The following is a 15,456-nucleotide window of genomic DNA, read 5'->3' as shown; positions in this document are numbered from 1 at the left end:
TTCTGTAGTAAAGACACCATAATACATTTATACAGTTAAAAAATGGCAGCAACCGTACCTGTACAGATGATGTGTACATCCTGGCTATGATCACAATCAGAAGGTTCCCAGCTGAAGCCACAGGACAGGATGTTGGTCTCGTCTCCGCTGCAGGTGACGTCACCCAGCCAGATGTTCTCCGACCCTTCTCCGATGTCTGCCTGCCCAGATGACGTCATCCCACCGGTGTATCCCATCTGTCTGCACACGACACCAGCGCCAGCCTCGGTCCAGCCGGTGTTGCACACTGCACCCCACTCCGACTTCTCTCCCGGGCGGAACTCCAGTCGTCCTCCCCAGGGCACGTGACCACCAGTAAGCCGGACCGCTGATTTTTTTAAGTGCACTTGAGTAGCAAAATGAGATCGCTTATCAAGGGGCAGAAGCTATCTGAAACTATCCGTCAAAACGAAAAAGCAACATCCAGGTGCTGATGAAGGTAAGAAAAAACGAATTCTTACGCTTCCGAGTTAAGATTATAAAGGTTATTGGTTGCAATGACATTGAGCTGCAAACAAACTATCTTATCTATTTATGACTTCCCAGACTGGTTTGCTTATCGTAGCCACCCATACCTTCACAGACGACTCCTACGTCCTCCTTATGTGAACAGTCACTCCGTCCCCAGGAGTCAGCAGGACAGTCTCCAAGGTCCGTCTCGTTGCCAAGGCAGGCCACCTCGTCCAGCCAGACGTTCCCCGAACCTTCCCCAAAATGACCCGCCAGTTTCACCTCCAGGGCCGCCCCGAAGCCGAGCTGTCTGCAGACAACATGAGCGTCCTGCAGGTCAAAGTTGTCATCACAGACGGAGCCCCATTGGCCGGTACCGTTTCGGACCTCCACTCGGCCTTCAAGCGGGGTTGAGCCACCGGCAAGACGGATTTGAATTCCTGAAAATGACGAAACTTAAACACGATACTGTTTCGTTATATATAGTCAGAGAGAGAAAGAGAGAGAGAGACAGACAGACAGACAGGCAGACAGACAGACAGACAGACAGACAGACAGACAGACAGAGAGACATTGACAGAGAGAGAGAGAGACGCACAGAGGGAGAGAGAGAGGGAGGAGAGGGGGATAGGTAACATAGATAGATCATCTGATTGTTCTCACAATCCATTTGTTAATCAATGGAAGTAGTATAGATTCCTTACCAGTAACAGGACCCGTGTACTCTGTAGCAGCAAGGGGAGTCAAGGGCTGAGTTGTTGCCGTCCGCTCTCGGGGCAGGGTGGCTGTAGTTGTAGAGATGACGTCACCACCCGGTACCGGCTGCTCACAGGTACACTAACACAGGGTAGGGACACAAAGTCATTACTTAATGAATCACACTAAGATCTTTATTATCACTGAGCAGCATGGCTATACACGTGGAGACGACGTTACCCGGTACCAGCCTCTCACAAGGATACTGATATGTAACGTTATGGTGCGGACACGAAATCGTTATAGCTAACATTAGGCACACTGAGAACCGAGCCAAAAGTGACCGAGGCTGAACTTTACAGAATAAGGCTGGTGTTGTTGTTAGACCAGTTTTCATGACGTGTGCCCATTGTCCTGATGACGTGCGAGTAGCCCCACCAAAGTGCCGTGAGGCACATTTAAATGTTTAGGATAGGATAAACACAATGTCTGGTTCTGATTCTGAGCCTTGTATTATTTTTATTGTTGTACACCAAGTTAGTTTATTACTGATGGGTATTTCTGATCGTTAAGCACACATTATAAGAATTCGAGAAAAAATGCTCATGTCATGTACGCACAAGGTTGTAGTCAGATTCTGTACCTGGGTTTGGAGACGGGTTTCTTGCTCTTGTAGCTCCTGGTTCAGGTTCTGTACCTGGGTTTGGAGACGGGTTTCTTGTTCTTGTAGCTCCTGGTTCAGGTTCTGTACCTGGGTTTGGAGACGGGTTTCTTGTTCTTGTAGCTCCTGGTTCAGGTTCTGTACCTGGGTTTGGAGACAGGTTTCTTGTTCTTGTAGCTGCTGTGTCATGTTCTGTCCCTGAGTTTGGAGACGGGTTTCTTGTTCTTGTATCCCCTGTGCTATATCTTGTCCCTGGGTTTGGAGACGGGTTTCTAGTTCTTGTATCCCCTGTGCTATAACTTGTCCCTGGGTTTGGAGACGGGTTTCTTGTTCTTGTAGCCCCTGTGTCAGGTTCTGTTCCAGCTGTGCACTCCTGACTTTCTCCTCCGACAGTTCAGCAGACAAACTGCCCACCGTTGACAGCAGAGTGTTCACCAGCGACGACAGCCTATCCACCTGATTTTTCAGGCGGTCAGTTTCCTCCTTGTTCTCGGCGAGCTGCCGCTCGAGGCCCGGCGGTGTGCAGCCCTCAGTACGGGACCCAGGCGGAACCACATAGGTGTAGGTACAGTAGCCCTTGTCTACATACTCCCGCAGGACGGACCCAGCCTGGTCGGTTCTGGTGTCCTGGGCTCGGGCAGGGAAACTGCCGGACAGAAGGAAGACAGCGAGCAGTGCGACACTCGCCATCTTGTCAATTTACACCTGCGTCATAACTTGATTTTCAAGTTTCAACTGGGGAAGGGCAGGGAAGGCTGGGGGTGAAAAGTTATCCACACATTAAAACAAGGTCAACTTTGGTGGTATACATTTTCATGATTTTTATCATCAACCTTTTTCTGACTCTTGCCTTGATGCCTTAAGAAGGAAGATTGCTTTACTACACGTGTGCAATGAACACGTGTGCAATCTTGGTACGCCAAGTTACTACGTCACACCTGATCCTGACCGACCTGACGGACGTTTGGCTCACCTCCAGCACAGGTATGTCATATGGTGGGCTAAGGCCCTATGGGATTTTGGGGGGTGGGGGGTAAAAGTACTTAGTATTGTATCCACATGTAGCTTACGGCTAACCAGCAATAATATATCTATGCCGGCTTCAGTTACTTCAAGTTTGTTTATGCTACAAACTAAGCTAGTCAACGAGAAACCTGTCAGTCATTACACAACAGTGACCCGACCGGGTCGTCTGTTACCGGCTGGCGGGGGAAGGTACACATCCGCCCGACAACAATTCTGCCACGTCCCGGTGATTCTCCAAACTCCGCACGTAATTTCGTATAAGAAACCATACCTCCGTTGTCCCAATATGAAAGCGTTAATATTTGTTAGGATGAAAATGACTGCATTTGCTACTTTTTTATAGGTCGAAAGGAACCCTTCGTGTCATTGGATCGCGCAATTAACGAGAATTCTTACGGGAGATCCTGCCACTACGCCCGGGAAGATCTCGCCACCTAGACGGTGACTGTTTCGGCTTGTGTCTTGTGTCTTGTCAAGGGCGTCACTATACGCCGAACCTTCGCACATGGCAAAATCTACTAACCTATAGCTAGCAACGGTGTGTTCCATCTCTTGATGCCTGTCAGTGTCCTTTGTAACAACTGTTTTGCAACTCACCTCCAGCATAGGTGTATAATGGGGAATTCATTCTCTCATTCCCCCATTTTCAAAGGGGAGAGTCGAGAATCCACAGGATCATGTAAGTATTTGAAGAAAATTGTCGATGACGTGCCACTCAATCACTGACAGTTAAGCTTGTTAATTGCCGAGAAAGAAAAACTTCTTACGTCTGCTTTGTAGTTTTATGTTCTGTACGTTTTGCATCGTCTGACAGTCATTTTTTATTACGCATCAACACAGCAAACATGAGCTACCCCTCAACATCTAATCAATTAAATCGCCATCTCAATTAAAACACCTGCGTCATAACTTGATTTTCAAGTTTCAACTGGGGAAGGGCGGGGAAGGCTGGGGGTGAAAAGTTATCCACACATTAAAACAACCTCGACTTTGGTGGTATTCATTTTTATCATCATAAACATTTTTTTCTGACTCTTGCCTTGACGCCTTAAGAAGGAATTGAAGATTGCTAAGTTTTACTACACGTTTACAATAAAAATATTGGTAAGTATCTGAGCCAAGTTACTACGTCACATCTGATCCTGACCGACCTGACGGACGTTTGGCTCACCTCCAGCACAGGTGTATCTTATGCTGGGCTAAGGTCTTATGGGGTTGAGGGGGATGGGGTGGTGCAAGTACTTAGTACTGTATTCTACATGTAACCTACGGCTCACAATCAATAATATGTCTATACCCCTATATTCAGTTACTTCATGATTCTTTATGTTACAAAGTAAGCTAGTCGACAAGAACCGCCTCAGTCATTGCACAACAGTGACCCGACCGGGTCGTCTGTAATTGGTCGGCGGGGGAAGGTACACATTCGCCCGAAAACAATTCTGCCATGTGCCGGTGATTCTCTAAACTCTGTATGTAGTTTTTTAGAAGAAACTATATCTCCTTTGATTTTGATATGAAGGTGTTCAGACTTGTTATGTTTACAAAAGACCATTTGGTACTTTTGTAACGGTCGAAGCGAACCATTCTTCAGGGGTGCCTAAGCATTTGCATGAACCCTATGAGATTCATACGAACATTATGTGATACGCACGAATCACTATGCGAAAACGCACGAACCTTATGAAAATCACACGAATCACTATGCGAAAATGTACGCACCTTATGAAAATCACACGAATCACTATGCGAAAATGTACGCACCTTATGAAAATCACACGAATCACTATGCGAAAACGTACGCAACTTATGAAAATCACAAGAATCACTATGCGAAAACGTACGCAACTTATGAAAATCACAAGAATCACTATGCGAAAACGTACGAACCTTATGTGATTTGCGCGAACTTTATGCGAATGACGTGATGTCAGGTGACCCGAGGGCAGTTGGCCGGTTTCGCATAAGGTTCGTGCAAATCGCATAAGGTTCGTGTGTGTCACATAGTGATTCGTGCGAATCACATAATATTCGTACGTTTTCGCATAGTGATTCGTGTGATTTTCATAAGGTTCGTGCGTTTTCGCATAGTGATTCGTGCGTATCACATAATATTCGTACGAATCTCATAGGGTTCGTGCAAATGCTTAGGCACCCCTGTTCTTGCCATCAGGTCGCCAACGGCGTCAATTCTTGCGGAGGGCCCTGCCGCTACCCCCGAGGAGATCACGCTCCCTACACGGTGCCGGTTTGGGCTTATATTCGGTCATAGGGGTCATTACAAGTGCACAGAATATCTGCTTATGAAAACTTATGTACAAAAATCCACTAACTTAAAAACGTAGTTTGTCGCGTAGAGGCTTGTGACTTGTGACTTATGCCCTCCCGTCAGAACGTCTCAAAAGAGACACCTTACGGCTGACTAAAGCACTGCAACCGGCGTTCTCCGCAAACTCGTTTATTTGTGCAGTTACAGTGGCCCGATACAAAGTGACGATAACAAATATATAAAACCACAAAGACACAGCATCAAGTCCTCTATTAGTTTCAGGTACAAAGAATGGAGTTATCTAATACATAAATGTCCAATTGGTTGTAGAACGACAGTCGGTCGTAGTGTAATGAATTGGGTAACCAGGACACGCAGAACGAAATTGGGGGTCATAGGGTCAAATTTTGTCGTGTTGTGATTACCGAAATCCAAATTACGCTGGTTTTAAATCGTATTACGTCATTAAACATCATCATTACAACTAACAAACATACAAGCACAAAAACACTACAGCAAGCCCTCTTTAACTGTAAACGGTCTTATACAGTAAACTCCATGGGTTACAGATCGACAGTCGGTCATACTACAGTACTGGGTGGGGTAACCAGGGTGCGCTGTTGGGACTGGAAAGGTCATAAGTCAAAAAGGTGTGGTCAATCTGAAAGTGTTAAGACCTGTTATGTATGAGAAGAACCATTTGGTGCTTTTGTATCGGTCGAAATTGTGAGTTACCTTGTCTTTCCAGGAGGTTATGCTCCTTGCTTCCGGCCAGCACGGCCCAAAAAGAGACACTCTACGGCCGGCTAAAGTACTGCAGCCATAGCTCTTCGCAAACTCGTTTATCTACACAGTTACAGTGCCTTAAAGCAACGCTTACAAACATACAAACCACAAAGACGTTGTATCAATTCCTCTTTTATTAGCTTTAGGTACAGGGAATTGCGTTATAGATTACAGGATTAAAGTTCCTTTCGGTCTAGATGGACTGTCGGTCGTACTTCGCTGAATGGGCTACCAGGACACCAGATCATATAGGGTCAAACTGTGATGTGCCCTGATTACCCAGATAGAGATTATACTTCACCGACTGTCGATCTAAACGCAAGTGATTGTCTTTATCAGCTCAAAAAGCAGTGTTATTACAGATATTCTTGCCATTGTGTAATATTCTACCAAGGCTTCCTGATCACAACATGATAGAAGTACAGGGCAAAGCGCATTTCAATATTCTGAAAACGTTGTAATGTCACTGGAAGCCAAGGTTGTGCTTCTAATCAAGATCATCATGATACAACTGTACATTGTAAGAGAGGCATCACGTACAAAGGTATGAATGTATTAAGTTGTCATCTAATTCTCGATGATAGCCATTACATGTTATTTGCATCACTGAAATGAATTTGCTTTCCATTCCTTTGGGAATAGTAAATGTTATCTTCTGATTAACGTAATGAAAAGAAGTATTTTCATGTATTCGTTTAATAATATCTTAAGTTTCGTTTACCGTTTGCTCTGTTCTGCTCCATGTGAAATATAATGCAAGCAGCAACAGGAAAATGCTACAACCATTGATTGAGTATATAATACAAAAAGTAAAAATCTAACAAAACACTCGAAGCAAATTATCAGTGCATATATGCAAAATTTAATGTCCGATCATGAACAAACATGTTTTATCTGTTAATCAAAGGTGATTGGATAGAGGGTTGGTCATGATCGGACAAATAATATTACTGGGTTTATTTCATAATGTTGGTGTTGGATAAATTCATTAAAAACTCCAACAGATTTTACACAGGTAATGCAGAAAGTATGCTGTTTATGGCCTGATCTTCATAGACACAGACTTCAGGGAGTAATAAGGGCCTCTCCAGTGGTACCACTCCACACCTTGCCAGGATGGACAGGAGCTCCCACAGTTGCCCAGGTAGCGTCCGTTGAGGAAGGAGTTGCTGCAGTGTCCAAACCACCAGCCGCCCTGTCCGTGCCGCTGAGAACAATGGACGCTGCTGAGGGCATCATTGTCCCTGTCCACAGTGGAGAACCTCTGCCCGTTGTTGTGAGCCATGGAGTCTCCCGCGGTGCCTGAATACCCGGAAATGTGCAGCCGGTACCCGTCCGACTCACCTGATACCCTGGGTGGAAATATGAAACCAGCGAGATTTAATGAACGATAAAGATTTTCATCATAAATTTATGTAATAAATAACTAGAAAAATAATTTGATTCAACGTATAGTAATCGCGCTGTTATTGATTGATGCTGCACCTTCAAACACACCATTGCATGTTCATACATACATACATACATAACGTTACATACATACATACATACATACATGCATACAAACATACAAACATACATACATACATACATACATACATACATACATACATACAAACATACATACATACATACATACATACATACATGCATACATACTTACAGACACACATATGCAATCGCACACACATTTGTAAACATAAATAAACAAACACATACACATTCATATATATATATATATATGAATACAGACGCATAACACACACACACACAATATAAACACATGTATACACTCATAAACAAAACGTGTGTATGCACGTATGTGTGAGTGTGTGTGTCAGTATTTGCGTGTCTGAAGGTTTTTTACTCATCTTAAGTTTTTTTTACTCACTAAAGTTTTTTTCTCATCTAAAGTTTTTTCTTACCATAATATGCTTTACTCACCTGAATTTCTTCAAGTTTTTTTTAATCAACAGTGTTTTACTCACCTGAAAGTGATTTGCTCATCTGAAGTGTTTTACTCACCTGAAGGTATTTTTATTCACTTGAAAGTGTTTTACTCACCTGAAGTTGTTTTGCTCGCCTGAAGTTGTTTTGCTCACCTGAAGGTGATTTACTCACCTGAAGGTGCTGTACTCTGCCCAACGTGACTCCCCTTGCCAGTCTGAAAGTTCAATCCGTAGGCGATAGTTCTTCTGATTAGTCAGGAGGTGGATGTTCTCGTTTCCCAGCCAGTACTCCCCGTTCTTGTTCCCAAAGCCCAGTTTGTACTCCTCCCAGGTCCGGTTGAAGGGAACCGACCCGTCCTGCCGCCGCTGGATCACGGTCCAACCGCCTCCTGTGGGGAGAAAGTAAGGTTAGCAAATAGTAAAGACGTGTAAGCAATTTGTTCAATGAAAGGGAAATAGACAAACACGCACACACACACACACACACATACATACATGCATACAAACACGCACACATACGCACACATACTCAGACACGAGCAGACATACATGTAGAATAAAAGATAGAAACGCGAACTTGGCAAAAACCCTACCTGCGGTATTCATGTCACAGTACGCCTCTACATCAGCGGGGAGGAGGCCGATTGGATAGACTCCACTTGTCCGTCCGGATGAATAATACCCAGCACAGTCTTCCTCTGGAAAACGACAATATCAACAAAGTTGAATAAAAGGTTAGGAAACAACAGATGCATGCATCACACCTGCTGCATTGCCACAGACGACTCCTGCATCCTCCTTGTGGGTACAGTCGTGGTCTCCCCACCTGCTGATCTCACAGTCCGCTACAGAAGACTCGTTCCCCGCGCAGCTGAGATTGTCCAGCCAGATGTTTCCTGTCCCTTCAGGAAAAACTCCTCCCACCCTGGAGACTCCACCCCGATACCCGAGCTGTCTACAGACCACCTGGGCGTACCTGTTGTCAAGCCCGTCATCACAGACCGTTCCCCAGTCTCCATTTCCGGGCCGGACCTCCACTCGGCCTTCTGATGAATTCTGGCCTCCGATAAGTCGGACGGACACCTCGCCTAAACATTAAACATTATATAAATGTATCTGGTATCTGACTGTTGAATATCTGATTTAAATTGAAACGGTTAAATCATAGTTTAAATGGATTCCTGAAAATAGTAAACTTTTTCCAACCTCGTTTCTTCAGACATCAAATTAATCCTGTAAAATTCAGCATCATCGTCACTCCACTGATATGATCCATGAATTTATTATACTGCAAATATATGATCCATAAAATCACTGCACGTATAAAGAAAGATTAATTGTGACCGGCGTTTATGATAAATATTTCGATAAGGCAACGCAAGGCAATGATTTTGTGCAACACATGCAAACTCCGTACCTGTGCAGACGACTCCTGCGTCCTGTCTGTGGCTGCAGTCTTGACTGCCCCAACTCTGAATCGGACAGTCACCTAAAGAAGATTCTGCCCCGATGCAGTTAACATTCTGTAACCAGATATTTCCCGTCCCTTCTCCGAAGTCTCCTCCTGCCGTGGCGACTCCACCCCGATACCCGATCTGTCTACAGACCACCTGGGCGTCCTTGTCGTCAAACCCGTCATCACAGATCGTTCCCCAGTCACCGTGTTTTGGGCGGATCTCCACTCGGCCTTGTAGCGGACTTTGGCTTCCGTTCAGTCGAACGGACACGTCATCTGTTAGAGTGAATCGAGTATGTGTTGCAGTCTCTACATGTAATGTTTGCATTCTTCCAACGTCCCAATAATATTTTATTTAAACGTACCTGTGCAGATGACTCCTGCAGTTTTCTTGTGGCTGCAGTCGTGGTCTCCCCACCTGTTGATCTCACAGTCCGCTACAGAAGACTCGTCACCAGAGCAGTCTAGTATCCCCAGCCGTATGAGCCCAGCCCCGTCTCCGAAGTCTCCTCCTGCCGTGGTGACTCCACCCCGATACCCGAGCTGTCTACAGACCACCTGGGCGTCCCTGTCGTCAAACCCGTCATCACAGACCGTTCCCCAGTCTCCATTTCCGGGACGGACCTCCACTCGGCCTTGTAACGGGCTCTGGCTGCCGGTAAGGCGAACGGACACACCACCTGTGATAACGAAGAAAGTCATCAACTATAGGTGTTGGCCTGATATAAGAAACGTCGTTCAGTGACCAGAGCCTCCCCAGTGATCTCAGTCAGTCACCACTGACTGTCGACTTGTATTGCGATTACATTGCTAAATCTTGTTCATACATTGAAATGATTTTTCGTATGATCTAAACGGAAGTAAGAACCAACCTGTACAGACAACAGCTACGTCCTGGCTATGATCACAGTCTGAAGGTTCCCAGCTGAAGCGACAAGATGTGATGCTGACGTCGTCTTCCTCACAGGTGACGTCACCCAGCCATATCGGGCCTGTCCCCTCCCCAAAAGCTGGCAGGCTGGCGCTCACTCCACCGGTATAACCTAGCTGCCTGCAGACGAGCTCAGTTTCAGCCTCTGTCCAGCTGGTGTTGCACACGGTTCCCAACTCCGCCGCCTGCCACGGGCGGAACTCCAGCCGCCCTCCCCACGGCGCGACGCCTCCGACAAGACGCAAAGATCCGCCTCCTACGAACACGCACACACACAAAGGACTTGTCAAACAGGCACCTCAGGCAGGCAGTTGAGGAATCATAACTTGTTCTCTGTACCAAAGGCCAGAACTGAAAGACTGACAAGGTCCTTTGTGCACACAGCTGTAAGACTGTTCAACGACTCAATTGCTCAGTAATGTTATTAGGTCTCGTGCTTGCCGATCGTTGTAACCTGCATTTGTATATTTGTATGTTTATGCCGCGTTTTTATGAGGCCAAAATGTAACAAATCGCACTCAATTCAGGAGGACTGCGGCCTCCTGCTCGTGTGGGTTTGTGTGTGTGAAAAAAAAAAAAAAAAAGAAAATGCAAAAGAACTGTGAGTGAACAAACTGAAGTAAAAATAGCATATACTAGACAGGACGACTTCTGTAAGTTGATTGCTCTCTGTGACTCCAAAGGCAAAGCAGAAGGGCAGTCGACAATTCAATTTTAGAGGTCTTTCTATGCCGGAGTCTCTGTCTATTCTTTGATTTATATTTATAACTGTGAGAAGAAACTCTCTTCTAAAACATGAGCCGTTTAATTGGCTTTTAAATCTTCAATGGACCAAACTTCTGATGAAGTATCGTTACCTTCACAGACGACCCCTACATCCTCCTTGTGTGAACAGTCACTCCGTCCCCAGGAGTCAGCAGGACAGTCTCCAAGGTCCGTCTCGTTGCCCCTGCAGGCCACCTCGTCCAGCCAGACGTTCCCCGAACCTTCCCCAAAATGACCCGCCAGTTTCACCTCCAGGGCCGCCCCGAAGCCGAGCTGTCTGCAGACAACATGAGCGTCCTGCAGGTCAAAGTTGTCATCACAGACGGAGCCCCATTGGCCGGTCCCGTTTCGGACCTCCACTCGGCCTTCAAGCGGGTTTGAACCATCGGCAAGACGGGTTTGAATTCCTAAATTAACAGTTCAGGATTATCATCATGAACTAGTTCTCTTCGTATATATGTATATGAGAAATAAAAGATTTGATACAAAGTAAGAGGAACCTGTCTCTAGATTCACTATTTTTATAAAGACTGTAGATTCCTCACCGGTTGCAGGACCTGCGGACTCTGTGGTACGATGGGGGGGTACTGGGATGTGCTGTTACCGTCCGCTCACTTGTCGTGATCTCAGCAGATGCTGTACTTCCGGTGCATCGAGTGGAAGGCTGAAGGTTTATTGGTGACGTCATCTCAGTCAGCCGGGCGACGGTAGTGGACACCGACTCACTGGACTGAGTTGTTCCCGTCCGCTCACTGGGCAGGGAGGCTGCAGTAGTAGAGACGCCTCCACCCGGTACCAGTCTCTCACAGGTACACTGACATGGGAAACAAAAATAAATCTATTAGCTTTTTAGACTACTGTTATATTGTGGACCTGGTAAGACTTGAAAGGGAACATTGTCGAGAAAATGCAGGATATTTCCATTCCAGTGATATATGAAGCATGAAACGGCGTCATTAATTATGCCGATTTAGTGCTTAGTAGCAAAGCCCACAATTTTTGGAAATTGCATTTTGTCAAACTACTTATATCTGCAATATTAAGTCCCTACCAATTAACATTTACCACAAAAGCCAAATGAAGTTTCTACATTAATTATGCAAATAAGATTATCATAAGCATTACCCACATGCCATTGTATACACATTGCATAAAGCCACCTATAGGAAATCGCTGCCAATTTTACAACAAGAGAGATATACAGTTTCTGCATTCATTATGCAAATTTGACACTCATCAACACAATGCGAATTATTTGTATGAGCATTTCCTAAAAGGTACCGTGAAATTGTATTTACTTTTCCTACAACATTTACCTCCAATTGGAAATCCTTACCATTGACCACAAAAGAAATATAAAGTTTCCACTCTAATTATTCAAATGTGATACTCATTAGCATAATGCACATCATATTGTATACAACTTTCCTAGATATAACTTCAGCTCCGATATGACAGCCATAGTATTTAACGTAAGGGAAATAATTCTATTACAGTCATTCATTATCCGAAGTAGGTCGTCTATTAGGGTAATTATGTAAATTTGTTTCCACTTAGACTGATCAGTAGTGTGTTGTGATCACCTCGAATCAACATTTAAAAATGATTAATATCTGTTAATTTTTTTACCTGTACAATGTGTTGAAACATGACGACAGAAGAGAAAGGAAGAATAAGAGCAAGATATTAATAAATAGCAGCAAATATTAATTGATAAATGAATTCTACTTGAGGTTTTGAAGACCATCACAGTAAGAAAGAGGGTGTAAATAGTACCGTCTACAGACAGGAATGAAAGCCGGTGGGCAGATCTGAGCAAGTGAATAATTGTGCTGTCTCTTGTGACGAAACGACAATCTATTTATTTATTATGCTTATACCTGTAAGGCGGGAAACACAAATCCATTAGCTTTTAAGACTGGAGGATTTTAGAAACAGTCATTTTATGAAGTATTCTAAAGAGTTGGTAAAACTCGAAAGGGAACATTTTTGGGAAAATGTAGGATATTCCCTCCCAGTGATATAGGAAGTATGAAAGTTCACTCTCTGTCACAACCATTCCTTAAAAGGAATAGTTGTGTTGTCCCTTGTGACGAAATGGCTATTTATCTATTTATTATACTTATGCTTGTTACATTGTTGACTTACTTCTACAAAACATGTCACTTGTCCCGTCGATTACACATCCAGGTAATAAGATACGCCACATAGAAAATGCCTTCTGAGTTTGCTGCCAGATAAACAGTGGTTGTTTACGTTTCAGGACGGCTCATGAATATTTCTATTTCGGGCCGAGAGTGAACTTTCAGGAATGTGACTTGTGGCGGTTCAGCCTGTGCCTCCTGACCTGTGATATGCAAACCTGAAAACTGCCGCGAGGTTTGTTTATGGTTCGGAGAGACGGTATGGGAGAAACAAAAGGTTCATTAATAATTCTGTTTTTGACCCTGAAATGAACCGACAGCCTTTCGTGGTTGTTATTGTGGTCAGACGAGTAAACTTAACGTGTTAAGATATTGTCTGTACGCTTGATTTACAATGGGTGAGAAATATATTAATATTGGCGTTTTGCAGTTTATCGTCGGAATCAAGAGATTAGTCATGATTTGGGATGCTTTGTAAATATAACTGAAACAATTTGAAAAAAAAAACTGGCTAATAGACTAAATGTTGGCTCAATAATGGTAGTCAGAAGTTAAAATACACTTACGTTCAAACGCTGTTTGATGGTCACATCATGCTCGTACAGAATTGACGTCATGTTGTCCAATTGAAGCAGTGTTTGGGTCAGGTTTAGCGCCAGTTCCCGGTTTCTGTCTTTCTCCTCTGATAGTACGTCAGAAAGACTGTTGATCATGCCTATAAACTTTGTCTCCTGTAGAAGCAACGTTTGTGTCAGGTTTTGTTCCAGTCGTGAACTCCTGGTTTTCTCGTCTGAGAGTTGATCGGACAAGTTCTGTAGCTGGGTTAGGTGGCGACTCTCTTGTTCTTGTAGCTCCTGTGTCAGGTGCTGTACTTGGGTTTGGAGACGGGTTTCTTGTTCTTGTAGCTCCTGTGTCAGGTTCTGTACCTGGGTTTGGAGACGGGTTTCTTGTTCTTGTAGCTCCTGTGTCAGGTTCTGTACCTGGGTTTGAAGGCGAGTTTCTTGGTCTTGTATCTCCTGTGTCAGGTTCTGTTCCAGCTTTGCGCTCCTGATTCTTTCTTCTGAAAGTTGGCTTGACAAATCTTCTACCCGGGCTTGGAGACGAATTTTCTGTTCTTGTAGTTCCTGTGTCAGGTTCTCTTCCACTTTTAACCGATCTCCCCAACTGCTGACACTGGACGTTAGATCAGACTGCTGACTCAGCAAGATTTGCACAAACGACGTCAGGAGATCCAATTGATTTTCCAAGCGGGCCGTTTCCTCCTTGGTGTCGGCGAGCTGCCGCTCGAAGCCCGGCGGCGTGCAGCCCTCAGTACGGGACCCAGGCGGAACCACATAGGTGTAGGTACAGTAGCCCTTGTCTACATACTCCCGCAGGACGGACCCAGCCTGGTCAGTTCTGGTGTCCTGGGCTCGGGCAGGAAAACTGCTGGACAGAAGGAAGACAGCGAGCAGTGCGACACTCGCCATCTTGGAGGAAGTCAACTAAAACACCTGCGTCACACCTGATTTTGAAGCTTCTCACGGACGGTCTGTTTACCCAGCAACACAGGCGTGCCTTATATCTTGGTGAATATCAGGGGCACAACACAAGCCCGGGCTGGGGAAGGGTGGGTTTAAAGTTGCCCACACATGAAAAAATCTCAACTTCAGAAGTAACTATTAGTTAGCAATATCTTGATCATCAGCATTTTATTTGAACATTTGCCTTGATTATATCTTAAGACTTTAAAACAATGAATCATTTCAGGGAAGATGAGTGAAGAAACTGCGTCACACCTGCTTCTAAACGACCTAATGGACGTTTGGCTCACCTCCAGCACATACAGGTGTGTCTTAGCTGTCCATTTCAGAGGCACAACTCTGGAAAGGGGATGGGGGAGGACAGGAGTCTTATGTGGCCCCCACATGAAAAAGTATCCCTGGTTTTAACCGTTTTCATTACCATCGTTTTTTTCTGGCTCTGCCTTGATTATGTTAAGAATGAAGGCGCCTGACATTAAGAAAGTTAATTCCTTGGAGGAAGTTGACTTAAGGAACCACGTCACACCTGCTTCTGAACGACCTATCGGACGTTTGGCTCACCTCCAGCACAGGTATGTCTTATGCTGGGCTGAGACACTATAATGGAGAGGGGGGGGGGGTATTTAGTATCATATCTACATGAAACGTAAGGCTTACAACCAATAATCTGTACCCGCTTCAGTTACCTAGCTCACAAACTTTAAGCTTATGAGCTAGTCGACGAGAACCGTCTCAGTCATTACACAACGGGGACCCGACCG

The 15,456-nt window shown here is 44.8% G+C and overlaps 3 protein-coding genes across 3 annotated transcripts; all 3 read right to left on the bottom strand.

Annotated features, from left to right (window-relative positions):
• Window positions 1-1,753: 1,753 nt before the first annotated feature.
• On the bottom strand, window positions 1,754-2,550 carry LOC118407473 (DNA repair protein RAD50-like). Its single transcript, XM_035807949.1, has one exon. It carries the CDS (start codon window positions 2,534-2,536, stop codon window positions 1,754-1,756), a length of 783 nt encoding a protein of 260 aa, XP_035663842.1. The 5' UTR covers window positions 2,537-2,550.
• A 4,413-nt stretch (window positions 2,551-6,963) lies between these two features.
• Window positions 6,964-10,723, bottom strand: LOC118407472 (neurotrypsin-like). The gene is made up of 8 exons (XM_035807947.1): window positions 10,705-10,723; window positions 10,205-10,519; window positions 9,698-10,012; window positions 9,294-9,608; window positions 8,641-8,964; window positions 8,470-8,574; window positions 8,229-8,265; window positions 6,964-7,279 (listed from the first exon to the last, which is right to left on the bottom strand). The coding sequence occupies exons 1-8, from the start codon at window positions 10,721-10,723 to the stop codon at window positions 6,964-6,966; spliced, it is 1,746 nt and encodes a 581-aa protein (XP_035663840.1).
• Window positions 10,724-12,902: 2,179 nt separating this feature from the next.
• Window positions 12,903-14,641, bottom strand: LOC118407471 (myosin-9-like). The gene is made up of 2 exons (XM_035807946.1): window positions 13,739-14,641; window positions 12,903-12,908 (listed from the first exon to the last, which is right to left on the bottom strand). The coding sequence occupies exons 1-2, from the start codon at window positions 14,639-14,641 to the stop codon at window positions 12,903-12,905; spliced, it is 909 nt and encodes a 302-aa protein (XP_035663839.1).
• Window positions 14,642-15,456: the final 815 nt, after the last annotated feature.

This window comes from Branchiostoma floridae, unplaced genomic scaffold (genome assembly GCF_000003815.2).
Source record: "Branchiostoma floridae strain S238N-H82 unplaced genomic scaffold, Bfl_VNyyK Sc7u5tJ_1353, whole genome shotgun sequence".
NCBI classification, from domain to species: Eukaryota; Metazoa; Chordata; class Leptocardii; order Amphioxiformes; family Branchiostomatidae; genus Branchiostoma; species Branchiostoma floridae.
The sequence above is the reverse complement of the archived record's forward strand: the minus strand, read 5'-3'. Positions and strand labels throughout refer to the sequence as shown.

Coding starts and splice junctions, on each gene's coding strand:
- LOC118407472 (XM_035807947.1), bottom strand. Junction 10,013..10,204: donor CGTAGCTGTTGTCTGTACAG/GTTGGTTCTTAC, acceptor TCGTTATCACAG/GTGGTGTGTCCGTTCGCCTT. Junction 9,609..9,697: donor TGCAGGAGTCATCTGCACAG/GTACGTTTAAAT, acceptor TCACTCTAACAG/ATGACGTGTCCGTTCGACTG.
- LOC118407471 (XM_035807946.1), bottom strand. CDS start 14,641: ATGGCGAGTGTCGCACTGCTCGCTGTCTTCCTTCTGTCCAGCAGTTTT.
- LOC118407473 (XM_035807949.1), bottom strand. CDS start 2,536: ATGGCGAGTGTCGCACTGCTCGCTGTCTTCCTTCTGTCCGGCAGTTTC.